This window comes from Eulemur rufifrons, chromosome 12 (genome assembly GCF_041146395.1).
Source record: "Eulemur rufifrons isolate Redbay chromosome 12, OSU_ERuf_1, whole genome shotgun sequence".
Classification (NCBI taxonomy): Eukaryota; Metazoa; Chordata; class Mammalia; order Primates; family Lemuridae; genus Eulemur; species Eulemur rufifrons.
In genome coordinates this window covers 16,698,098-16,725,272 of record NC_090994.1, presented here as the reverse complement: position 1 = coordinate 16,725,272, position 27,175 = coordinate 16,698,098, and the positions used below count along the sequence as shown (strand labels likewise).

At 40.0% G+C, this 27,175-nt stretch overlaps 1 protein-coding gene across 1 annotated transcript in view; it reads left to right on the top strand.

The window, feature by feature from the left end:
• Nucleotides 1-22,339, top strand: part of GTF2E2 (general transcription factor IIE subunit 2) — a 61,667-nt gene extending 39,328 nt beyond the window's left edge. Inside the window, exons 5-8 of the mRNA XM_069485231.1 lie at nucleotides 1,939-2,121; nucleotides 4,447-4,540; nucleotides 20,243-20,358; nucleotides 21,622-22,339. Coding sequence (XP_069341332.1) covers nucleotides 1,939-2,121; nucleotides 4,447-4,540; nucleotides 20,243-20,358; nucleotides 21,622-21,738 — 510 coding nt within the window. The 3' untranslated portion in view covers nucleotides 21,739-22,339. The remainder of the gene's footprint in view (nucleotides 1-1,938; nucleotides 2,122-4,446; nucleotides 4,541-20,242; nucleotides 20,359-21,621) is intronic.
• The last annotated feature ends 4,836 nt before the right edge of the window (nucleotides 22,340-27,175 follow it).

The window sequence follows — 27,175 nt, the reverse complement described above, 5'->3', positions numbered from 1 at the left end:
ATATACACATTTATAAGATTGTTTGATTTGTTGGTGTTCACATAATTTCATTTGTCTATTTTTTATTTTATTATTATTATTTTTGAGACAGAGTCTTGCTCTGTTGCCTTGGCTAGAGTGCAGTGGTGTCATCATAGCTCACTGCAACCTCAAATTTCTGAGCTCAAGCGATCCTCCTGCCTTGGTCTCCCAGAGTGCTAGGATTACAGGCATAAGCTACCACGTCTTGCCAGTTGTCTATTTATTTTGATATATTAAGACTTTAGAATAAAAGTCAAAATAAAAAGAAGTCAGTGTACTAGTTCCACTTAATGTTTTTACAGAATAATTGATGTTTATTTTGAATTGCTTAATTTATAATCTGTGTGTTTGTAGGTTTTAGGAAATTTAAAGCACAAGGTACAATAGGGATGACAGGATATTCTTTTGCACTGTTACTACCATTATGGCCTGATAGGGAACAATAATCATGAATGTTGTATACGAACACACGCCATTTGAAGAAACCCCTACACAATCTGTAACCATGCTCATTTGGAAATGAATAGCATTTTCAAAATTCAGATATTTGCCTCTTTTAAATTTAAATATGAAATGACAACTAAGAAGACTACTTTTCTAGGGCCAGTGATAGATTCTAAAGACCAAATGTAAAATTCCGAAATTAAAATACAATTAATTTTTTTTTTTTTTTTTTGAGACAGAGTCTCACTCTGTTGCCCGGGCTAGAGTGAGTGCCGTGGCGTCAGTCTAGCTCACAGCAACCTCAAACTCCTGGGCTTAAGCGATCCTACTGCCTCAGCCTCCCGAGTAGCTGGGACTACAGGCATGCGCCACCATGCCCGGCTAATTTTTTGTATATATATATATTTTAGTTGTCCATATAATTTCTTTCTATTTTTAGTAGAGACGGGGTCTCACTCTTGCTCAGGCTGGTCTCGAACTCCTGACCTCGAGCGATCCACCCGCCTCGGCCTCCCAGAGTGCTAGGATTACAGGCGTGAGCCACCGCGCCCGGCCTACAATTAATTTTTTTACCAAGCAAAATAATTGTTCTTAATTTTCATGACATAAAATGAACCAGTAGCTCATTATATTAGTAATATGCTAATAATGGTAATCTACATTTAAATTTGCTGGTTTACCTAATGTTGGAATTTCATAGACTACCAACCTTAGTTAAAGATTATTTTTATTATATTAGTATTCCGTTCTCTCTTTTTTCTTCTTTCTGTGTTTCTTTCTCCTTTCAGGGTCAGGCTGACAGCTGCAGAAGAAAATAGGGTTGCTCTTTCATGAAGAGCTTTCCTTCTGATATTAGCTGGGCAACAGAACTGACTAGGAACATAATCATATTCAATAATTCCTGCATTCCTACTCAGTTTCATTTTCAAGCTGATATTGTAGGTAAAGATCTTACATGTACTAGTCTGGTCCTTTTCAGTTCCTTCCACAGCTGCCAGTTGATACCAGGTGGAGAAGACTGGCTATTGATTTGTTTATCCCGGGGTAATGTTTCTCATGTTATAACGCCAGTAAACAATAAACCATACTTTGAGGATGGGATGAACAATACCCAGTTCACTTTGTCTGTTACTATTAATAGATTTTTTTTATTCTTACCCATTTTGTCTTCCAAAAGAATGTGGTTTCAGCTTTCTTCACAGCCGTAGTAATAAAGTGGTTTATTTCTCTTCAAAGAATTTATGTGAATAATATATGTTTCTTTTATTAAAAATGAGCACCATGCTATTCTTTACCTACTGTTCTGGGATCCTGGATGGTCCAGTATTTTAGATCTACTAGTTTGTATTCACAAGATACTTTTCATTCAGCCCTACGTTGGGTAGTGTTACATTTTTAAGTAATTAGTAGAATTTAAGTATGTATATATGAACTTTCCTTTTGTTAACATATCCGAATGTGTCACTGTTACAGGCATTAGTCAACAATCCCAAAATTGAAGTAATAGATGGGAAGTATGCTTTCAAGCCCAAGTACAACTTGAAAGATAAGAAGGCCCTGCTTAGGCTTTTAGATAAGCATGACCAACGAGGATTAGGAGGGATTCTTTTAGAAGACATAGAAGAAGGACTGCCCAATTCCCAGAAAGCTGTCAAGGTAACCTTTTTTTCCTTTCTGTGTCTTAATATTATTTGAATTAATAATGTCTTAGTTTAAAGACTATCAAAAGTTTTTAGATTATTTTTGAAGTCTTATGTATACATGAGGTTGTAGTGAGCCGCTGGAAGATTTAAAATTTGTCTTATGCCACAGAGCAGGAAAAGGGTAGACATCTTTGTGCAACTTTGACAGGTCCCTTTTGTTGTTGTAGCATGATTGTTTGATTCTTCAGAATATTTCTGGAAAGTTTTCCCTGAAGGCATTAGTGTTTCTCTTGTGTTTGTAAACAAGAGCTACTGCAACAATAGTATTAGGTTACTAAGTATGAAGCACCCTGTTGAAGATCATTTAACCATAAATGTGCAGGTTTATTTCTAGGCTTTTTATTCTGTTCTGTTGGTCTGTGTATCTGTCTTTATGCCAGTACTACAATGTTTTGATTAATGTAGCTTTGTAATATGTTTTGAAATCGGGAAGTGTGAGATCTCCAAGTTTGTTCTTTTTCAAGGTTGTTTTCAAATTCCATATGAATTTTAGGATAGATTTTTTCCATTTCTGCAAAAAATGCAATTGGGATTTTGATGGGGATTTTACTGAATTTGTAGATCGCTTTGGGTAGTATTGACATTTTAACAACATTAAGTTTTCCAATTCACGAACACAGAAGTCTTTCCATTTATTTGTGTCGTCTTTAAGTTCTTTTAGCAATGTCTTCAGGGTTCTTTTCATTTGCTTTGCACGTATACAGGTTGAGTATCTCTATCCACAATGCTTGGGTCCAGAAGTGCTTTTGGATTTCAGATTTTTTTGGATTTTGGAATATTTGCATCATGCTGGTTGAGCATTCCACATCAAAAATCTGAAATCTGAAGTGCTCCAGTGAGCATTTCCTTTGAATGTCATGTTGGTGCTCAGAAAGTTTCAGATTTTGGAGCATTTTGGATCATGGATTTTGGGATGTGGGATACTCAACCTGCACTTATCACCATTTTCCACTTTAATCTAATGGACTCTATGTTAAGTAATTTTATGAATAATTTACATAAGTAATAAAGGGACAGTGAAAAACAACTTTATTAGAAATTTAAAGAAGAATTTAAGATAGCAGACCTCTGTCAAATAAGTTTTGGCAAACACACATCAAAAAGAAGAAAGAATACTGTCATGTATCCTTTTAGCAAATTGAGATGGTAAAGATTTTTATCACAAACTAATATGTGAAGTCCTTCCTGGATAAGAATACCGTACTTCCATTTTGTCCTTAGAAGTATCTTGTTTCCTCACTGATTCTTTTTTTCTTAATTTTTTTGAATCCCCCTACCACTCCACTCTACCTCATTGATTGTTAAGCTTGAGATTATCCATCTGTGGTATTATCATCTAAAAATTTACAGTCTTAAACTTTATTTCTATGAGGAATTGCACCAAATAACAGTCGAGATTGCTATTTGGCTTTTTGCATTCATCTTCTGATTCATCTAATAATAGTGTAATGTCTTTTGTCAATTGTGTTGTCTTTGCTCTCAAGGGTAGAAAATACAAAATTTTGAAGTGTGCTCAGTAAAAGCTTAAAGATGACAAAAACGTCTCCAATCTTTTATCTCTTCTGGAAAGATGATTCAGTACTTTGGGCAGTGCAGTAATAAAACTGAAGTGCCTATTTATTTCACTGCTGCATCACACTTCTAGGTGATTTAATTACTCTTCCATTTCTATATTTAGCTTTTTAAAAGCATCATTGGAAATAATTGATGGGTAATGACAAGCAAGTAGCAAAATATTTCAAGGTAGAAGAAAAGTAAGAACGCTAAGATCCAACAGTGTGCCTTCGATTAATAAAAGGGTCCAGTGGACTCAGTAATCGCAACAAGGATTGAATTTTGTTCTGTTTTAAGAAAAACAAATTTTCTTTTTGTCCTTTGGAAGATCTCTAAGAATAAAAGCCTTGAAATACCCTTGGAAATAGTTAGAACAGGCTGGGCGTAGTGGCATGTACCTATAGTCCCAGCTACTAGGGAGGCTGAGGTGGGAGGATCCCTTGAGCCCAAGAGTTCGAGACTCTATAGTGCCGTGATCATACCTGTGAGCAGCCACTGCACTGCAGCCTGGGCAAAGTAGTGAGAGCCTGTTGGTTTAAAAGCAAAAAATAAAAAGCTGCTTAAAAAACTGAAACACTAAAAAACACTAATACTGGGTCTAGTGGACCCTAATGGTGTGGTGCACTGATGTTTTAAATAATGAGAGTCCTTTCTTTTGTGCAAAAAATGTTTTTTTTGGTGAGGTAATTTGGAGTTAACTGAAAAATCTTTCTTTATCTTTAAGGCTTTAGGGGACCAGATACTATTTGTAAATCGTCCTGATAAGAAGAAAATACTTTTCTTCAATGATAAGAGCTGTCAGTTTTCTGTGGATGAAGGTGAGTCTTTCTGTATAGACACTTTAGTTTGCAGGTACATTACAATTTTAGGGTGATGAAATTTATAATACGGTCATAATTTAAACTTTTACTATTGCCTTTTTAGCATTATCAATCTCTTAGAACAGAATTAATGGCTCCTGTATCTAACATACTGTTTCTTAGAATGCAATTTGTAATATGTAATTTGAAAAATTTTAGGTTAATTGAACTTGGAATCACAGGATAGCAGTTCATGATTTCTTAGGTTTGTAGCTCGTCCTCACCAAACAGCAGTTTATTTCTTTGTCTTTAATATTTTACAAATGTAACTTCGAAAGCTTGAAGCAGAACGGTAAAAAGAACAAACTTTTGTGGTGACTGGTATTCTCTTACCTTATGAATCTTTTAATTACCATATTGGTTAAGAAAGGTAATTTTTTACTTCTGGCAGTTGTAGAGTTGGATGCTAATCTATATATTGTCACCTATTAAATGTGTGGATTTTAAGTATTTGGTCAATATTTGTTATGTATGATATTAAACAAGGGTTGAGTGATGAGAAATTCCTTTGCTTATTCAAATGGAAATTTCCATTTTGGCAAATATGGTGGTATTTTACTATAAATGTGTATTGCTTTTGAAGTTTTATAAAACAGCAAGAAATGAATTGAATGCCCATTATCAAATCTCAAAATAATATGAACAGTAAAATATGCTAATAATATAGAAATATGTAGAGTAAAATAGTAATATTAGACTCCCAATAGTAAAACTATTGCTGTGGCCTGCCTAGTAGTCATATTTTCTTTTCTTAATGGCATTAAATAAAAGAGATGATATTGAATGAGTAGTTTTGTATAACAAATACAGTTACAATTCTTGTCCCTTTAGTGGACAATAAATGTCTTGATTATGCTTTTGTAATTTGTACAATGACCTTAAGTTTTGCTTTTATTTGCTATCTGGTTATAGATTCAGGCTTGTGGTACTAGTAGATGGGACTTTAGCTTCACTGAAGTTACTTAGATGACCATGATTTGTTTTAGAAAATAGATGTTGTATTTTTGTGAAAATCTTGATTGGGCACCTCATATGTAGTTGGTTCTCAGCAAATGTTTATTAATTAAATAAAAATCTGCAGAATATTCCAGTTCTTTAATGTTGCTAGTTCTAATAAACTTCTTTATGTAAACAAGCCAGTAGTGAACTTCTTCTTCTTTTTTTTTTTTTTTGAGACAGAGTCTCGCTTTGTTGCCCGGGCTAGAGTGAGTGCTGTGGCGTCAGCCTAGCTCGCAGCAACCTCAAACTCCTGGGCTCAAGCGATCCTCCTGTCTCAGCCTCCCGAGTAGCTGGGACTACAGGCATGCGCCGCCATGCCCGGCTAATTTTTTTTCTATATATATTTTTAGTTGGCCAGATAATTTTCTTTCTATTTCTAGTAGAGACAGGGGTCTCGCTCTTGCTCAGGCTGGTCTCGAACACCTGACCTTGAGTGATCCACCCGCCTCGGCCTCCCAGAGTGTCAGAATTACAGGCGTGAGCCACCGAGCCCGGCCAGTGGTGAACTTCTGTACATTGTAGTGATAGGCGCTATTGAACAAAGTTTTGGGTACTGCTTGGCAGTTTTTGTATTGCTTTTAGTCTCCTTTACTCGGAATTTTGCTTTTATGTTAACTTACAATTGTCAAATTAATTTCTTTTAAAATCATTTAAGATACTTGTGAGTTAAAAAAGAAAAAACAAACAAACAAACAAAAACCTAAGAAAGACCTGATTCCTTTATTCTTAGGCATAGTTAACTGATTTTGAAAAAATTTTGCAGTACTTAAAACTTATCACAGTGATCACATGGTCAGATAGTTAGGTCTTCTGATAAAGAGCAAATGTGCTTCTCCTTTCTATATTCCAGTCCCTTTCTTTTGTGGCAGATACTTACTTAGTTTTATTTTGGATTCTTCTGGTAGTTTTTTTCCATATTGCTAGATATGGTAAAACTTACGGTATTGTTTCTTAAGTTTTCAACTTTAGATGTTGTCTAGTGACTTATTCTTGTCACTTCTCTTTCCAACACCTAACTTTCTTCTCCCAGTAGAGTTATACCACGGGTTTTAGTTTCTCTGTAATTTACCTTGATGCCTTCAGTAGACAACATATTTAAATGTTCTTAGTGGAAATTTTTAGTATTAAGTCTGCTCTGCAGATGGCAGCATGGTGTAGCGTATCTGTTCTGTAAGCAGATGTTTAAGTTGAGGCAGTTGGTCAGTTGAAAGAGATTGCAGTAGCTCCATAGAATGTAGCATGAAACTCGAGGATTTCTTGATAGTATTTCCTTGGGGATATTTTAGGAGTGCACTTGGCGTTTAGTTTTGGTAGGCCCAGGTGTGCTTGTAATCCTCACACTGAGCTGTTGTCATTTTCTGTCCCTTGTGTGCACTTTCTGTGGATAGCATCCTTTTAACTTTGCCTAACTTTTTCCTGTTTGTGTGTCTTTTACGTATACTTCTGTTCTTTAATAGTCTATTTTAATTTGCCGTTTTATATACGTTTGTTGGCCTATTCTTTCCCATTTCCGTATTTGGCTTGTAGGGGCAAAATGAGAAATTTCACTGTTTTTTCTTAGATTTTAAAAATACTGTAATCACATATGCTTGTTAGTAAAATGTCACATATTCAGGAACAGATTCTGTAAATAGTTTGATGTTTATTCTTTTAGTTTACTTTCTCTGCATTACAGATATTCTATAATGGTGCATGGCTTTTTAGTATTCCGTTGTGTGTACCTTATGAATGGGTTTTTAAATGTTTAACGATGCTGTAGCAAATACCCTCATACATCTTACAGATTTGATATGTGTGTGTGTTTTATGTTAATGAAGTAGCCGTATAAATCAGGATGATATTGGGGAGGTAAAGTGATAAAATATTTCTGCATCTTTTAAGATATTTGTTGTTGCTGGCTGACTTAGTATATGGTGAAATATATTACTAGGTTTGTTAATATTGAACCATCCTTACACTCCTAGAATAACCTTTCTTTGACTTTTATGTATTTCTGGATTCTTTATATTTAGGACTTTTGCTTCAGTACGGTCAGTCTTCTTTTGTGTGTGCTTCGTCAGGTTTTGGTGATGGGTATTATGCTGGATTCGTGAAAACGAAAGTACAGTTTTTCTTCCCTTCCCCTCCTTTCCTATGAGAATAGTAGATTCCTTGAAGATTTAAAAGCATGCTCCCATGAATGGGAGTAACTTCAGTAAGTTTCGATAATTTGTGTTTTCCCACAAAATCATGCATTTTAAAATTTCAAATTTAATAGCATACAGTTTCGCAGGGTATGGCTCTTTTTTTTTTTTTTTTTTTTTTTTTTGAGACAGAGTCTCACTCTGTTGCCCAGGCTAGAGTGAGTGCCGTGGCATCAGCCTAGCTCACAGCAACCTCAAACTCCTGAGCTCAAGCGATCCTCCTGTCTCAGCCTCCCGAGTAGCTGGGACTACAGGCATGCACCACCATGCCCGGCTAATTTTTTTTTTTTTTTCTATATATATTTTTAGCTGTCCATATAATTTCTTTCTATTTTTAGTAGAGATGGGGTCTCGCTCTTGCTCAGGCTGGTCTCGAACTCCTGAGCTCAAACGATCCGCCCACCTCGGCCTCCCAGAGTGCTAGGATTACAGGCGTGAGCCACCGCGCCCGGCCAGGGTATGGCTCTTGAACTTAATTTTCTCTCTGTTATTTTCCCTTTTTATTGCTAACCTTTTGTATTTGGGATTTCTCCGTTATTTCTTTGTTAACTACTGGTTTATTTTACCTTTGTTGTTTGTTGTGTTTTTGTTTTAATGGAAAATATAATCTGTCACATCACCCTCTCTACATACTAATTTTTTAACTACTTGATCTGAGCAGTGACTGAGCAAACATTAAAATCTCCCACAGCTTTTATGTTTTTGTTTATTTTTCCCAGTACTTCCTGTAGTTACTGCTATATATATATATATTTTCATGCAGAGTTTTTAGTTTATAAATGTTCTTGGCAGTCATAGTTTATTTAAGGATTGTATCCATAATCAAAAGTATCCTTCTTGGTTGTGTTTAACACATTGACTGCCACACGGAAAGACACCGAAACTTTTCCTTGGGGCCATGGGGTTTTATTAGGAAGATAAAAAAACTTCGAGTGTAATTTAAAGGTAAACATAAATAGAAAAATGAAAATTATTGACTTCTATTCATTTAATTCACGTTTAAGAATTAAATTGTTGATATTAATTGTAACAATAAGAACATCATCAAGTAAGATTTTATATATGCTTCATGCAGCCCCAGGGTCAAAACTAGAGAGAGTTAAATACAACTCTCATGGCAGTTAATGTGTTCATATTATTTTACTTGACGTCCAGCTTTATCACGTATTAACATAAATGCCTTTAAAAAATTTGGCATATTTTTGCTGTCTTTTTACTTTCTACCCATATTCTTTTCCTTTGGGTATTTCCTTTGTAGATGGCATATGGCTGGCTTTAACTTTCTGAATTGGTTCTGAGTGTCATTTTATATTTACTGTCTTTATTGTATGATGTATTCTCCTCATCATTTGTTTGGGAATTGTTTATTTCTATTCTCTTAATCTCTATTGTCTCTTTCCCATATTGACACTTTCTGGGATTTTTGTTACAATCTGTTATTTATTCATGAGCCCATTTATTCACCAAATATGTGTCGACCATCTGTGTGTCCCAGTCATTGTGCTCTGTGGGGAATACAGCAGTGAACAAGGTAGACAGGCCTCTGCCTTCGTGGAGTTTCCATTCTAAAGGGGGAAACAGACAATATACAAAATTTAAAAATATTATAGATTGCATAAAATGTTAGGAAGGAAATAAATGAGCTGTTTACTGTGCTATAATAATGAGGAGGTTGGAGCTCAGAGATGACCTCTGTGAAAAAAGATGAGGGAGCCGGCCTTGCCAAGTAGTGCCGGTGTGCGTGACTACAGGGGAGGGTTCAGCATAGGGAATAGCAAAGGCAAAGACTGCAGAAAAGACTGATTTTTTTTCCTAAGTGGTTCTTAATTGTTTCATTAGATACAGCGAACCTTTTTTTATTACAAATATTTTGTAACATCTTTCCTTTTGAAATTAAATTCATAAATAATATAACCTATTGATAACACATAATTTCTTTAAAAAGTCAATGTAATGCCCTAAGTGTAGCATAAAGGAGAAATAAAAAGAAATTGATTTATATTTTTAAAATTTATCTGAATATTTATAAGTGCTCAGGCACAGTTATACTAGAATGTGAATGTAATATAAACAAAACAGCTATTTACCTTTCTATGTAGAGTCACCATGAGTAGCTACACATGGACTAATATAGGAGTGATACATTGACAACTTATATATCATACTGGTATTTTCCTCAAGTGGTAAAGAATTCTTGGTAAAGTTCTGAAAAATACAACCTGTGATTTACAAAGGTAGATTATTCTATATATAATGTATGTTGTATATTCCTAGAAAATCAAGTGTGTAGTAAAACAGTACAAAAAGTACTTTGTATAAGTAAACCAGAATTGGGTTGTAGGCTCAGTTAATTATTATAATCTGGTAATCTGTATACTCCAGGAAAGGTGGTGGGGGTAAGCAGGGTTTTTAACCTGGCAGTATTGACATTTGGGGCTGAGTAATTTTTTTGGTGTGGGCGGTGGTTCTGGGCATGGCAGGGTGTTTATCAGCCTCCCTGGCTTCTGTGGATGCCAGTAACACAGCCTCCCCACATGCGACAACCAGAGTGTCCCCAGACATTACTCATTGTCCTGGTTGAGAACTAGATTAAAGGTACAGTTTGTGTTTATAAAACACAGAAAAATTAATTGAAATATATTGTCTCCAGGCTACTTTTCGTGGGTTCTGCCATTCAGCACACTCAGAAGGGAGATTAAGGTTTTTATGCTTGACCTTGTAGGGTGAGGGGGGAAAATGACATGGGAAAACATAGTACAGCAGTTTGCATGTTGTAATGTTGGTGTTCATACAGTGTTGTAGAGACCTGGGAGGGAACAGTCACAGGAACATCAAGAGTAAGATATCAGTATCAGTGTCACATAAATCACTAATTTAAAAAAAGTTTTTGCTAATGATATAAGGAACGTGTATTTCCCTTGTCTTTCCTTCTCATCTCTTGCATACTGTACTCTTCAGAATGCTTTATATTAGTATTTTGATCGTATTGATGAAGTTTTTGTTCCAGCCCACTAGGTGGCAGTCTTAGCCATAGAGAGGAGGTCTTGAGTAAGCAAGCTTAAACGCATCCTGAAGATTCCCCGTGGTTCTGTCTGGTAGACAAGCACATGGGCTAAAATGAGATATAGCTCAAGTAAGGAGAGAGTTTATTTTGTAGTCATTTTTTTACTCAAATAGAGAAATACACACAGACTAGTTGGACCTAGGCATGCATCTCATTTGGCAAAGACATTAATTTCCGTAAGTCAGGCAGTATGCATGGAGTGGTCAGGAGGAGAGTTTTGGTCAAACTGTGGGTGATCTTAGCTCTGCTCCTTACCAGCGCAGGCAAGGTACCTAACCACGCTCTGTCAGATTCCCCCTCTGCAAAATGGAAATAATGGTATCTTTACCTCCTCAGCTTTATGAGGATTAAATGAGTTAATATAAATAAAAGTGCTTAGAGCTTGGGACAGAATCAGGCCACATAGTAAGAACAGAATTGTCACTATAAAGTGGTATCTGCAATACTAGCTGTTTTAATCCTGCCTATCTAGTTACTTGTTTACTTACCTATCTGGTCATTGACTCAGTGGTTTTATAGTTTTATTTTTGTTTAGACAGCACAGAAATAGAGCAAATTTAGCTATCTGAGGCCGCATGTGCCCTGATCTTTTGCAGTTACATAATAGTTTTTTGGTGTTCCTGATGAGAATTCTGACGACAGTCTGACTGCTGGTAACTTTTTCTTTCTGACTGGAAGTTTAAACGATTTCACCTTTATCCTTAAATGATTTCAGCTTTATCCTTAGAATTCAGGACTCCTCCTAGTAGCTACCACTTTGAGTCCTTGCCCTGGGGCTCTGATGCCATTGTAGATCATTATTTTTTAATAGCCATATGGTATTATATTTTGTTGATGTACTTTAAAACAATTTTTCTGGCTTTCCACAGATAGAAAGTTCAGTTAATTTTTTTTGTTTTTGTTTTTGTTTTTGCTATATGCTGTTATAAATAGTGCACAGTCCTTACATTTTCTTGAAGATGAATTGCTGGATCAAAAGATAGACATATTTAAAAATTTTTCAGTACCTTGCCAAGTGTCCATTGCAAAGTTTGGACCAGTTTGCACCTTCATAGCAATCTGAGACAGTATCCATTTTTTCATACTCTAACAAGTACTGGGTGGTTTTAATTGACTTTGCCAACCTCAAAGAAAATAAAGATTTTACATTTGCTTTTAATTTGTATTTTCTTACACTGTTTTATAAAATTAAAGAAAAACAGGTTATTTCTCTTTGTACCTTTGTCAGCTGAGCATTTTTCGTCCCCACGTATGTTAAAAAGTAATTAAATTTGAGATCCTGTGAGATCCTGCCTCTAAAATTTGGCCCTGTGTTCATTTTAAGTATTTATGCAGCTGTAATAAATTTGCATAGTAGATGTCATACTTAAATACTGCATTGAACTAAGGAAAGGCAGGGATTAAATAGAAACGTTTTATTGAAAAGAAAAAAAGAAACTGAGTTTTTATTCAGGATTTTTCTCTGAAAATAGCTCAAGTGACCTTTTTTAAACAAAAGGAAATAGTTCTTTTTTTTTTTTTTTTTTTTAGAGACAGAGTCTCACTCTGTTGCCTGGGCTAGAGTGCCGTGGCATCAGCCTAGCTCACAGCAACCTCAAACTCCTGGGCTCAAGCAATCCTCCTGCCTCAGCCTCCCAAGTAGCTGGGACTACAGGCATGCGCCACCACGCCTGGCTAATTTTTTCTATATATTTTTTAGTTAATTTTTTAGCTAATTTTTAGTTGTCCAGCTAATTTCTATTTTTAGTAGAGACGGGGGTCTTGCTCTTGCTCAGGCTGGTCTCGAACTCCTGAATTCAAACGATCCACCCGCCTCGGCCTCCCAGAGTGCCAGGATTACAGTCATGAGCCACCATGCCTGGCCGCAAATAGTTCATTTTTTAAATTCACTTTCAATTCCATTGTGCCATGAAAATTTACAGTGTGGTGTATTCTTTTTGGTTGTACATTAATACACAGATTACCTTTTCCGACTGCTGCTGTCAGTGTCCCAGTAGGTAACAGCGCTGTGCGATTGTATCATTAGAGGCTTGCAGTGGCCTCTGTGCACGTCAGGTAGAAAGGCCAAGTGGTTTCAGTTTTCAAAGAACTGAAATTTTGCCACACTGGTAACACAGAAGTTTGGTAGAAAGTGTACTGAATGATATTAACCAATGAGTAAAAGGTGTTTTTATTATATGTACTTTTTTCCCTCTTTGCCTTGTTTTTTTTTATACAGAGGGAAATACGCAGTTGAATTGTTATACAAATATGTAATACTTATCTAAATAAATGTTTTTCACATGTCAGAAAATTAGAATTTAACAAATTCATAGTCACAATGCCAGAACTGTTCTTTTGTATGACATACTTTATTCAACAGCTATAATAAATTTGACATGGAAAATTCTGGTTATGGCATACATTTTAAAGCAATAATTTTGTATGCTTTATTGGAATTAGAGAGGTATTTTTATTATTGAGTTGGAAGTTTGACCTGAACTTATTTTCTTTCATATATACCTGTAGCAAGCAGAGCTAGTGACATTCGTTACATAATCTTTAAAGTTTGGCCAAGAAGTAGGCAGTTGGGAACCTCTGGCGTTCTCTTAGAGTGGAGAAAGCTAGAGAAAGCGTTGTTCTCATCCTTACAACAACAACAAATCCCGGAAATCTATAAATTTATAGCTTTCTTGAATCCGGCAGAGAGCTGAGGTTGCAGAACAACCCCCTAACTCAAACTCTAAGGAAAGACAGGAACCCCCCAGGGAAAGGTGGGAGGGGAGCACTTGTTTACTGGGACAGACAAAATGAGCACCACTCAGAAGAATTCAGTTAAAATTCTTGATGAACTAGTAAGGCTTAGTGTGGGCCAGCAAGAGAACAGAGACCTCCTGGGGGGCTGCAGACACGGGGGATTTGTGTCCTCTCACAGGCTCTTCTCCACAGACTTCGCTGGACGCTTACAGAAAAGATTGAGGCCAGGGTGGGCGTGCTGAGAAAGGGTCCCTCATTGGACAGGCCTGGAGGAGGGGAATAGTAGCCCCTTCAGGAAAGACTCGAAGACCTGTCTAATCCTTCCCCACTACTACTTTCCTGTGGGACTTAAGACTTAGGCTCCTGTGAGACAAGAGCCTTCAACCACTACGGGAAGGGAACTGAAAGAAAACCTTCTGCCCCTGGGGAGGGACAGCAGTATGTGCTGGACCCAGAACTTCAGCAGAGGCGGCAGGGCAGGAGCCCTGAGAAGGTCACACACTGGACACCAAGGAACACAATCCTGGTCTAAGGGTGAGGCTTAATCAGAATGTCAGAGAACTCCCCGTTCTGCAATGAGGCTAGCAGCTGTGTTACAGCAGGTAGCAGTGGAGTTGTGGGAGAGTTGTAGGAGCGTGGAGGTGACCAGCTGAGGTACAGCATAAAAGGATGATGGAAAACTAAAGGTCCGACAGACACTGAGAAAGATCCTCCGGCAAACCAGCCTCTTCCCTAAACACAACATGTGACCAGAGGGGTTTGATGCTGGTGGTGCATTATGGGTAACCATAGCAGCAGCAGATTCCAAACCCAGCTCGTGTCCTGACAATAGATTGACTCAATCTCCACACACCGAAGGTCTGACAGAAGGAAAGGCGTGCCCATTTCCAGGCATAAAAACAATTTACCTCAGTCTCAGCTGTCTCACAGAGGATATCCTGCTTTCAAAAAATTTTTTTAGGCATAAAAAGAAGCAAGAAAACACACAGGGCATATACAGAAGAACCAAATTCTTAGGACACAGATGTTGGAACTACCAGATACGGAATTTAAAATCATTCTGATTAATATATTAAGGTCTCTAAGAGAAAAGGCAGACAGATTGTGTGATCAGGTAGGATATTTTAGCAGAGAGATAGATACTATAAGGAAAAAAATGAAAATCTTAGAAATGAAAAGCACAGTAACAGAGATAATGAATGCTTTCAATGAGCTTATCAGTAAACTTGGGGTAGCCAAGGAAAAAAAATCTGTGAACTTGAATACAAATGATCCAATACACATGATCCAAACTGAAATACAAAGAGAAAAAAGTGTGGAAAAAAATAGAGCATCTGTGAGTTGTGGGACAAAATCAGATGTTTTTGAGGAGAAGAGAAAGAGAATGGGGCAGAAAAAATAATAATGACCAGGAATTTTCTAAAACTAACAATGGACATCAAACTAAAGATCCAAGAAGCCTTGAGAACACACAACAGTCCTAAATGTGTATCTAACAACAGACCTTCAAAATACGTGAGTTAGCAGTGGATAAAACTAAAAGGAGAAATAGATAAATCCACAGTTAAGATTGGAGTCTATAACACTCCTATCTCAGTAATTGATTGAACAAGTAGATGGAAGATAAGTGTAGATACAGAAGTCCTAAACAACACTATCAACCAATTTGACCTAATTGACATTTATAGAATAGACTATCCGACAACAGAAAAATACTACACATATATTTTCAAGTATGCCTGGAATATCACCAAGGTAGATGGCATTCTAGTCCATGAAACAAGCTTTAATTGCATTGGAAAAAATTGAAAGTATAGTTAGCCCTCTGTGTCTGTGGGTTTTCCATCTGTGGCTTCAGCTAACCATGGACTGAAAATATTTGGAAAAGAAGTTGCATCTGTACTGAACATGTACAGACTTTCTTTCTTGTCATTATTCCCTAAACAACACAGTATAACAACTATCTACATAGCATTCAAATTGTATTAGGTACTACAGATAATCAAGTGATGACTTAAAGTGTATGGGAGGATGGGGCTGGGCATGATGGCTTATGCTTGTAATCCCAGCACTTTGGGAGGCTGAAGTGGGAGAATTGCTTGAGCCCAGGAGTTCGAGACCAGCCTGGGCAACATAGTGAGACTCTGTCTCTATTTTAAAAAAAAATTTTTTAAATAAAGTATATGGGAGTATGTGCATAGATTATATGCAAATACTGCACAGTTTATATCAGGGACTTGAGCATCTGTAGATTTTGATATCCTCGGGGTTCCTGGAACCAGTCCCCCATGGATACTGAGGGATGACTGTATACAGAGGATGTGCTTGGGCCATAGTGGAATTAGACTAGAAATCAGTAACAGAACTATATTTCAAAACTCTCCATTTAGAAATAAAACAATTTTAAATAATCCGTGGTTGGAGGAGGAAATCACAGGGAAGTAAAAAAAAATGTGTTGAATTAAATGAAAGTGAAAGCACAATGTATCAAAATTCAAGGAATGCAGCTATAGCAATGCTTAGAGGGAAATAATGAGCATGAAATTGAGCAAGAATATTGTATAGATATACCACATTTTATTTATCCATTTTATTTATCCATTCATCAGTTGATGGTTGGGTTTCTTCCACATTTTGGTTATTATGAGTAATGATGCTATGAATATTTCTGCAGAAGTTTTTGTGTGGACATGTTTTCATTTCATATATACCTAGGAGTGGAATTGCTGCATCCTATGATAATTCTGTGGTTAACTTTTTGAGTAATTGCCATTACTGTTTTGCAAAACAGCTGCATTATTTTACATTCTCACCACCAATTTAGGAGGGTTCCAATTTCCCCACACCCTTGCCAGCACTTTGCTTTTAGTCATGCTAGAGCAGTGGTCCCCAACCTTTTTGCCACCAGGGACCAGTTTCATGGAAGACAGTTTTTCCATGGGAGGGGGAGGCAGAGCTTAAGCAGTGATGCAAGCGATGGGGAGCGGCTGTCAATACAGGTGAAGCTTTACTTGTTCCCCCGCTGCTCACCTCCTGCTGTGGGGCCCCATTCCTAATGGGACACAGGCCAGTACCGGTCTGTATGCAGCCTGGGGATTGGGTACCGCAGTTCTAGAGGATATGAAATGTTATTTTGGTTTTGATTTGCATTTCCTTACTTACTAATGATGTTGAACATTTTTTCATGTGCTTATTGACCATTTGTATATTTTCTTTGGTGAAATGTTTATTCAGATTCGTTGCCCATTTAAATAATTGGTTTGTCTTTTTATTACAGAGTTTTAAGAGTTCTTTATTGTGGCTAGAAGTCCATTGTAAGATACCTACTTTAGAAATATTTTCTTCCATTCTGTGAGTTGTCTTTTCACTTCCCTGATAGTGTCTTACGAGGTTTTTAATTTTGGTAAAGAACAGTTTATTTTGCTTTAGTTGCTTGTGCTTTTTTTGTGTCACGTCTAGGAAACCATTGCCTAATCTGAGGTCATGAAGATTTACTTATATTTTTTCTTCTGAGAGTTACAGTTTTACTGCTTGCATTTAGATCTTTGATCATTTTTAGTTAATTTTTACATCTGGTGTGAAGTCCAATGTCATTTTTTAGAAAGTTAAATACGTATCTACCTTGCAGTGTATGTTACTATAATGACCCAGTGTCCCACTCTTAGGTGCTTACCCAAGTAACCTCATCATGCTAGGATGACAGGCGTGAGCCACCACGCTTGGCCTGTACTATAGTTTGAAGTCTGGTAGTGCAATGCCTCCAGCTTTGTTCTTTTTGCACAAGATTGCCTTGACTATTTAGGTTTTTTGTGGTTCCATATGAATTTTAGGATAGTTTTTTCTATTTCTGTGAAAGATGACATTGGAATTTTGATAGGGATTGTATTGAATCTTGGTATCACTTTGGGTAGTATGGACAGTTTAACAGTATTCATTCTTCCAGTCCAGAATCCAAACCTTGAGATAATCTCCCCAACTCAAGATTCTTAATCATGTCTTCAGAGGTTCTGGGGATTAAGGTGTGGACATCTCAGGCAAGGGGTCCATTTTTCTATCACACAGAAGAAATTTTTTTAGTAGTGTCTAAAATTCAAGAGTATTACTTTAGGGGGTGAGGTAAATTGAGAAATGTCCTATTTTCTGGAAGTGCAAAATAAATGGGCAGTAGCACTTATGAGAGTAAAAGGAGGCATGTTAGTAGTAACAAGTAAAGGAGAGCCGGTACGATGGCATGTGCCTGTAGCTATTCGGGAGGCTGAGGCAGCAGAATGTCTTGAGCCCAGGAGTTTGAGGCCACGGTGTGCTCTGATTGCATCTGTGAATAGCCACTGCACTCTGGCCTTGTGCAACATAGTGAGACACCATCTTAAACAAACAAAACAAACAAAAAGTAAACGAAAAGGAAGGAAGGCGTGGTGTGTTGCTGTTTGAGATTCTGCAATTTTTTTTTAATGGCAAAGATGCACCTTAATTCTAATGCTAGAACATCACAGCTTAATGTACGAGTAAGAAAAAGCAATATGTATATTATTAGTATGATTGATCCTCCTTAATTTTAGGTTGTCTTTTATTTAAAATGTTACGTTAGTAATATATAAATGCCTCTGCATATTAAAACTTTGTCAAGAAGTGTATGGAGCAAAAAGTGAAAATTTTCCAAGCAAACTGTATTCCTTGGGGATATGTATTGGTGTATATTTTTCCAGACCTTTCTGATGCATGTAATACCTGTGTGCTTTTGCTGTTTAAGAATTTTTTAGAATTTTAGTGTTTTTCTATTTTACATAAAGGAGATCACCCTGTATGCAGTAGCCAATCCTTTTATTAAATGTTTTACGTCACCTTTATTAAAGACATTGGCACCCAGAAAAAAAGAGATGATAGATGTTAGATGATAGTGATTTCTACAATAGGTTTATAATGCTTTTTGCTTTGCAGGCATTATTCTCAGTGCTTTACTTATTTTAACTTGTTTAATCTCCACCACTCTATGAGGCAGGGTGTTATTTGTATCCCCCACTTTATAGATAAGGAAACTGAGGCAGAGAAATTAAGTAGCTTGCCCCATTTTACACAGGAAATGAAGCGACTTAATTCCCACCTAGGCCATCTGGCTCCTCAGGGTGGTCTATACCACCCTGTTCTGCTAGTTTTGTATTTTACAGGAAAGGGCTAGGCATAGATAAAATGTGAATCAGCTATTTGGGAATTAAACAGAACCTCATTGATGAGTTGGCTTATTGTCTTCTCTTCGATGGCGGGTTACACAGTTTGTATTCTTTGCTCAGGTGGGAAAAGGAAGGGTCTTTTGAATTGAAAGTGTCAAATCTGAGTTCATGAATTCTAGCTTGTTTTCTGTTAAGAGACAGTAGATTTCTAAATCAGTTCTGATTTTATTTACTCTGAATTGTTTAGAGCATGCCTGGCTTTCATGATACTTGTGAACCTTCTGCTAAGATGAATGTCTTCCTTTAAATTTGAAGTCCCCTGATCATTTTCTATTTTCAAAAAAGAAAAGAGATGGCTGTTAAAAAAGAAAAAACAACACAGAATATTTGTGTCTTAGTTCCTAAATACCATTCTACAATAAAACAAGTCAGGAATCCTTGCAGAAATGATGATTCCAAATTCAGGGAAATAGAAGATGAGACTAGACTATGTTTTAGTACCAGAAAGTAAGGAAATACAAAAAAAAAAAAAAAGGGAGGGGGGGAGCAAGTTGGAGACACAAGAATCAACTTGAAGGAACTCTCATTGACCAAATCTGGGATATTTGAACAACAAAATAAATAATGGTAGTGTTAGTAATGGATTATCTATGTATTAAGTATCCACAAGTGTCTACTAAATTAATTAAAAACAGATTGGAGAAAGAGTAGCTCTTCCTTACAGTAGGATTCTAATTACTACATGTGGGAGGAGTGATGGAAATAATTTGTTGGTAGGCACTTACAAGTAACAGTTTTTGTAGGCAGGTGCTACCCAGTGGATGTGTAGTTAGAGAAAATGTGAGAAATGGGGTATTTGCACAGTCTCAAAATATCTCTCCATGAGATACTTCTTAATTTTACAAAGGAAAGACTAATAACTTTATGACGGAGAAGCCTGCCAGACATCACCTTAACCAATGATCAGAGTTTACCAGCTCCAGTAATGAGATATATTAACATCATGTGCTTTTGATAACACACGTTGAGAAGGGTGCAACCTCATTTCTGTGTTACTCTTGCCAGAAATGCAAAACCTCAGTCTAATTCTGAACAAATATCAGGTAAGCCCACATCGAAGGCTGTTCTATAAAATAACTGACCAGTACTGTCAGAAGTGTCATGGCAATGAGAGACAAAGAAAGACTGGGCACACTGAGATCGGAGGAGACCAAGGCAACATGACAGCTGAATGCAGGGTGGGGTCCTGGACCAGAAAAGGGCAGTGAATTATGTGCCCAAGATGGAGGAATAAAAGGAGAGTGTCGACTGCCCTTCTTCCCAGGAAGGCAGGGAGGCCTCGGTCTTACCACCCTGCGCTCCGATGTTCCGGCCTCACTTTGTTTTTATAGGGAAATCTCAGATGTGCTCATTTCGATCCAGAGATCATAGTGAAGCCTGGATTTTGATCACTGAGATGCTGCACTGTGTAAAAATCTCTCGTAAAATAACTGCTGTCTTGTTGGTACAGAATTTCAGAAACTGTGGAGGAGTGTCACTGTGGATTCGATGGACGAGGAGAAAATTGAAGAGTATCTGAAGCGACAGGGTATTTCTTCCATGCAAGAATCTGGACCAAAGAAAGTGGTGTGTAATCTCTAGAAAAACAGTTTAACCCTCTGTCCCTGGAACTGTTAGCCTGCTTCCCGTTCTGCTCCCTGAAGAGCAGGTAGTTGTTCCCCTGACAGTTTTCTCTGCGTCCTAACCTGGCGACGTGGGCAGACTGGGCCTGAGAGCCTTTCCTGTCACCTCGGCCCCTTCCTCGCAGCGCCTGCTCCCGAGCCCGCGCCATCCCGAGCTGTTGTGTGGCCTGTGGGTTGCCCGGCTTCCAGTGAGAATCCGCGGCGCACACTCTGGTTTCTGAAAGGACCTGCACCTGCAGCCGCTTGGCCTGTGACACCTTGACTGTACTCCACGCTTGCCCCTTGGGCCTGGCGCCTGGCTCTGACACAGCCCTGAGCACGTTGACGTGTCCTTGTTGATGTTTAGGTCCCTTAGGAACCAGATACTTTTGTCTTTGTTGCCCCTAAATTCTGCCGGGAGGAGGCACTAGAAATCAAATGAAGACTTGTAAATTGCCGATACCAGCCAACCAGCCAACCAGCCACCCACAGTCCGAGAACAAAGCCAGGGTGGGGCTGGGCCCGGCACCTGCACTGCAGCTCTGGGCCGCTCTCCCTCTCCCTCTCCCTCTCCCCCCCTCTCCCCGTGCACCAGCACACGTTGTAGCTCATCTTCCTGCTGGCTTTCTGGTGTGCATGTGTTCGTGTGTGTGTGTTCAGTGAATTTGTACGACTCAAAAAGGGAAGATTTATTGCCAACAACCTGTCCACAAACGAGTGTAATTGCAGCCCTTCCTGACTTCCTATTATTGTTTATTTTATTGATTTTTTTATCCTGTGATAGTCATATTTCGAGTATACCGCGAAGCATAGAGAATATTACAAACCTTGTGAGCCCGTCCATTTCTCAGTATTTTGCCATATTTACTTCTGATCTTTCTTTATTGGTAATGGTGGATATATTTTTAAACCTGGTAACGGGCAGAAAACAAAGCTTCACTGCCTCTCTTTTGTTTTATTCACTTAGTGCCTAGAAGGGTTCTGCTAAGTTTTCATGCCAGCCCATTTCTTCCTGATGGAGGTTCCTTTCCCAGTGACAGAAAGCCTGGGGTCAGGTGGGGTGTGTGCTGTGGGATGGGTGTGTGACGCTGGGCCGCACAGCTGGGAACAGGCCTGGTCCAGACCCTGCGTCCTTTGCCGCTGGCTTCTGGGCGTGCTCAGTAAGTCCAGACCGTGCGACCCTCAGAGTAGCTGTCGTGTTTCTAACCGTTCTTACCTTTTCCTCCAGGCCCCTATTCAGAGAAGGAAAAAGCCTGCTTCGCAGAAAAAGCGACGGTTTAAGACTCATAATGAGCACTTGGCCGGAGTGCTGAAGGATTACTCTGACGTTACTCCCGGCAAATAGGGAGCAGCTTGCCCCCGAACAAAGAGTGACGAGTACACAATCAAGATCCTTCTTCGTGATGCCTGGGCTCTGAAGACTGACTGTCTTCCCATTCTGCTTCTGAGGACCGAGGAGAGGAGCAGCTCAGTTTACAAAACAAGTGCAAATTACCAAACTCAAAGCTTATTTTGATTGAATGGGCTAATGAGAAATGTGACGTTCTCTGTTAACCTTCTGTTACTTCTTGGGAGAAAGGCGCTTCGCATGGCATGCAGGTGTCTTTGCTATTTATTTCTACTTCTAAAGGGTACCTGGTTCCATTTTTCCTCTTTTATTACTTTAGAGCAAGTTTGCAGATAGTCTTGAATGCAATATTTGTTTATTCCAAAGGAACGTATTTATAATAAAATCATCGTAGAAGGATTTTTAAGATGTTAGTGAATCCCGTTTGTTTCTTTGCATCCTTGGAAATGGCTGAAAGCAGCTCCAGTCTCTGACTTGCACGGCGCACGTGTCCGGGATGCTGTGAAGAGAGGGTCTCTGCACGGTGCTGGTGAGCTCGTGGACCTCGCGGTTGGAACACAAGGTGTGTCTCTCGTTAGCAGGTTAAGCAATGAATATGCGGTAACTGTAATTGTTTTATTTTAACAGGACAAGTCAGTGTTTAGCCTCTTGGATTTATGCGTTCCAAGGAGGCCTGGCAGTGTGTTGAACGAGGATGGGCAGTCTTGTTCCTCCTTCATCTTCTTGCCAACCTCAAGGTCAGCTTTACCACTTCCCAGCCCTCATGTGGCCTTGACCCTGCAGTTGTTCTGCTGGAGCCGCCCTGTGTCAACCCGTGACTGGTCTCACTTGTGAGAGCCATTATCAAATGTGTGAGTGTCTCTAAGGTTATGGTGACCTACGGGAAATCGGCGTGGTCATTCCTGCCTTCCATGGCAAGGTCTGCCTTTTCCTTACCTGCATTTTCCATGTGGTCTGCTGTGGTCTGGGGTGACTGTTACAGTCTTCATGTCACAGAGTGAAATCGTAGTGGGTTATAAACACAAGGTTTGGTAGTCTCGAAAAGGCATGATGGTGACCCAAAGCAGTAAGTACTTTGTGCAGATGACAGGGAGCCTTTTTGCATTTTTAGTTCTTTTTACCTTTTCTACTTACTTTTCATTCCATTTACAGCGTCGTCTGTTTCCTTTACCCACCCCCCCTTTTTTTTTTTTTTTTACCTTTAAGCCCTAAAAGGTGGCATGAGAGGATGTAAAACTGAGGTTCCCCATGGTAAATCAGGACACAGGAAATTTAGCCCGTCCTTCTGTGCATTAGCAGTGTTTTGCCAGTCAGGAGGAGTCCAAGGTCTGATGGCATAAAACTGGATTACTGTAAAAAATCCACAGGTAGCTTCTCTCTAAGCAGACGCCAACTTTTGTGGTCTGTACACTGCATCTATTTTATGGGCTAGGTCTGGAAAGACAGTCTGGACATCTCAAAACCTCCTCTGGTTTTGCAAGGAGGCAGATGTCAAGGCCCCCGTCCCAGGCTCCCAGATGAGCTGCTGCACTGCCGCTGGGTGTCGCTGGTGACGTCTGGACTGGCTTGATAATTGATTCCGGGTATCTTGCCTAACAATCATTTCAGAAACGAGAAAATGGAGATCTAGTGAAGTGAAGTGATAGCTAAATTGCCACACTTGCAAATTCTGTAGCTTTATGTCATTTGCTTGCATTTTCTTTTGTTAGTTAAGCCTTCATCCCCTTTTCTCCTGTAAGAGCAGTTCTCCATGCACTGCACGTTGCGGTGCTGGGATTGCGCCATCTGGTGGCGTGTGGGGAGGACACATAGTCCTGGTGGAAAATCGTGACGGACGCCTAGTTGTGTTCGAGGATCATGTGATAGACTGCGGTACAGCATAAACGTCACTTTTATATGCACTGAGAAACCAAAAAGACTGTGTCTTGCTTTATTGCGATGATCACTTTCTTGCTGTAGCCTGGAACCGTGTCTGCAGCATCTCTGAGGTAGGCCTGTGAAGAGAAAGAAGAGCCTCTTGGTCTTCTGGGTGTCTGAAGATACATCCACCCGAAATTCCGAGTTGAAGTTGCGTTCTCACCCCTGCCTGTTTCCGCTGGGTCTGCTGGCCACTTAGAAGCAGGAGGGAACGGGCATGGTTGGGTGAGTTAAGAAGTTTGGACAGTCTGCTGCTCTTGGGATCAATAATTCATCACACTCGTGTGAGGCTTTTAGGGACAGCCTAGAGAAATGTAGCTGAGCCTCGACCGAGTGTAAAAAATGAACATTTGGCTGCTGCTGTCGTAGCCTATAAGCGTGGCCAGGTGATGGTGGGACCCAGGGGGCAGGAGCACTTGGGACCTGTTGAGCCGTGTTTAGTGGAGAGGCCACTCTGGACACCCCATTACCACTGTCCTGGTGTTCACAGGCGCTGTGGACGTCCAGCCCTGGTTGTTTTTTGTGAGCTGCTCGTATAAAGTCACGTTCTGGATGTCAGCGGTTGTGTGGGATTAGGGCATTGGGATTTCTCAGTTCCCCAGTTCTTATGAGCTGGTGGCATTTTTCTGAGGCTTAGAAGGTGAGACTCAGTGTCCCCTCTTTTCTCTAACCTCGGTTGTTACTTTCAGATGATTCATTTGTGGTGAAGCTTTTGGGTTTTCATTGACTGTTAACAAGCGGGGCCCAGCATCGTGCCTCCAGCAGGGCTGCAGTGCGGTGCCTGGAAGAGCAGCAGGATCTGCCGTCACTCGGGTTGTTGTCCTTAGAGCTTCGCGTAGGGATAGCTCATCCGTTCCCAGTGTGGGTTTTGTGGGACATCCTGGGAGATGAATGGGTGTTCTGGGGGAGCCGGGGTGGGGGAGGTCCAAGGACCTCTTGGAAACTGTTTCTCAGACAAACTGGGACACTGTCCCCATCCTGTCTTGAGTGTTGGGGGAAGCACACTTGGAAACAGAGCTAGAGCAAGCCCTGGTGCTGTGCTGTCGGCCATTCTCTGGCTATGGTTTAAAGAACAAAAGTGCATTTTCCTTCATAAAAAGATTTCCATTAGAAATAAAGGTAGATGGTTGCTGTTCTGCAAATGGACAGGCTGCTCTGTCCCAGGCCCCGTGGACAGTTCAGGCTGTAGGCCGGGCCCAGCTCCGCTGCTTCGGAGGCGGCAGCACCTTCTTGTGATCCAAAGCACGTGCTTCCAAGACCCTGGTGAAAACCTAGTGGCTTTGATTTGGTAGAACTTTGCAGGGTTCATACTTCAAATGACAAAAGGCAAAGATTTACCTTTAAAATAAGAAAACACAGAAGGGCACCGACCGGACAACTGAGTGAACCGTATCCCGACTTTTGCAGGACCAGCTCCGGCAGCGCTGAGGGCAGGTTTGTCTTGCATGTGATTATCAGAAGCTTCCGAACGTGCGTGCCAAGCCCTGCACACCCCGGGCCTGTGTTCTGGTTTTAGGAAAAAAGTGCTCCTTTGTCTGGGTAAATATTTTAACTTGAGCCGCATTTCTCCTTGCATTTAGGCCTTCTCTTTTGAATTTAAGCATCTGGCCTAAGCAAGTGCCTGATTTGGCTTTTGTTTTTTTTCCCCCCCTCTCATACCAGCTTCTATATGATTTAATTTGGTTTTAATGAGCCTGGCCAGAGTCCTGCTTGAACTTGTGAAATGGACAGTGGAACAAAAGGACCCGATTTTTCTCTTCCCTCGTCGTCCATAGTGAGAGATGTAAGCACACAATGGAGGCTGGAAGCTTCCAGGCAGATTATGTTAAGGTTTGTAGGAAGAGCTCCCCCCCAAAAAATCCCAAAGCAGGCATCAGTGAGGTTTCAACTCTCGAGGCTACAGTAAAAGAGAATTCGTGGGTGTCAGTGGAGAGCCAAGTGTGGGGGTCATGCCTGGGATCCCAGCACTTTGGGCGTGCCCCCGGAAATCTGTTCACACTCTCAGAACAGAGCATGTCTTGTCCAGAGCCCTCAGAAATACCGAGTTAAAGCCGGGCATGTTGGCTTGTGCTTGTAGTCCCAGCTACTCGGGAGACTGAGGCGGGAGGATTGCTTGAGGCCAGGAGTTGGAGGTTGCACTGAGATGTGATCACACCTGTGCATCAGGGATGGGGTAGGAATAATTGCAGGTTAGTCCGTGAAAGTAGGGCAGACACATATGCATGGCTGGGTCCAGTGAAGCTGAAGCCTAGATGTGATTAATTAGAGGTATTACTTTCATTTTGTCAACTGTAAGGTTCTTTCCACAGTCTTTTAATTTGTAGTCTGTTATAGAGGTGGAAGGCAGTCTTTTAGATGCCTTTTTTTTTTTTTTGGAGAAAGGGTCTCACTGTGTTGCCTGGCGCAGTGGCGTTATCATAGCTCACCAAAACCTCAAACTCCTGGGCTCAAGTGATACTCCCACCTCAGTCTTCCAAGTAGCTGGGACTATAGGCGTGTGCCACTATGCTCAGCTGATTTTTCTATTTTTTTGTAGAGACGGAGTCTCCCTGCTTGCTCAAGTTAGTCTCTAACTCCTGGCCTCAAAAATGATCCTCCCACCTCAGCCTCCCAGAGTGCAAGGATTACAGGCCAGATGGTAGTTTTGTAGTTCCATCAGTGTTCATGAGGGAGGGTTCATTCAGTAATGAAACTAAGAGATGGCTTAGTTACCATCTTTCTGGACCCTACAAATTGGGACATTTTGCATGGGAGCAAGAGGGAACAAGCATACTGCCTTTTTCTTATCCCAAGTTCCCGATTTCAAAAGAGACAGTATTCGTTCCTCTCAATAGTGACAAAAAAGGCAATTTTTCACAGACTGATGAAGTTGGTGTTGAACTAGCGGGTCAGTGGGACTGTATCTGGAGTTCACACTAGATTGGTAAATGCCATCCAGACGTGTCACTTGCATGTCAGTGTGCTGATGATTGGGGCACTTGCCGACCCCAAGGCCCTGTGTGAAAAATCACGTGGAAGTGACTGTGTTCAGCCAGTTGGCTGGTTGGGATGGTGGTGGCCCAAGGTGGCAGCTCACAGATGGAGGGAAGGCAGAGCCGCGATCAGGCTCGTGCCGGACAGCAGCGCTGGGCGTGGACCCCAGGCCTGGGAATGGCTGTGGGAAGCTGCATGTTAGCGTCCTCCCGTTACGTGAGTTCTGGGGGATTGGAAGGCAGTGACCACGACTGTGTTTGGTGGATGGTCTCCCCTGTAGCAGGGAGGTGAGAGCCTGACCAAGCACTGTCCTCTCAGTGCCCAGCAGAACTCAGTTGGTGGTGGTGGTGTCATTACTTGGACTTAAGCAGTTTTCCCCCCTCCCCTTCTGGGGGAAGAGGAGTGGGTGAGAGTGCATGTACACTGCTGATGCCTGCGTGACACTTACTAAAATACATTTAAGTCAGCAGAAAACCGTAAGTGACACCTTAGTGGAATTCAAATAATCTTGAGCTCAAGCTCTGTGGGCTGAGTGGGATAGGGT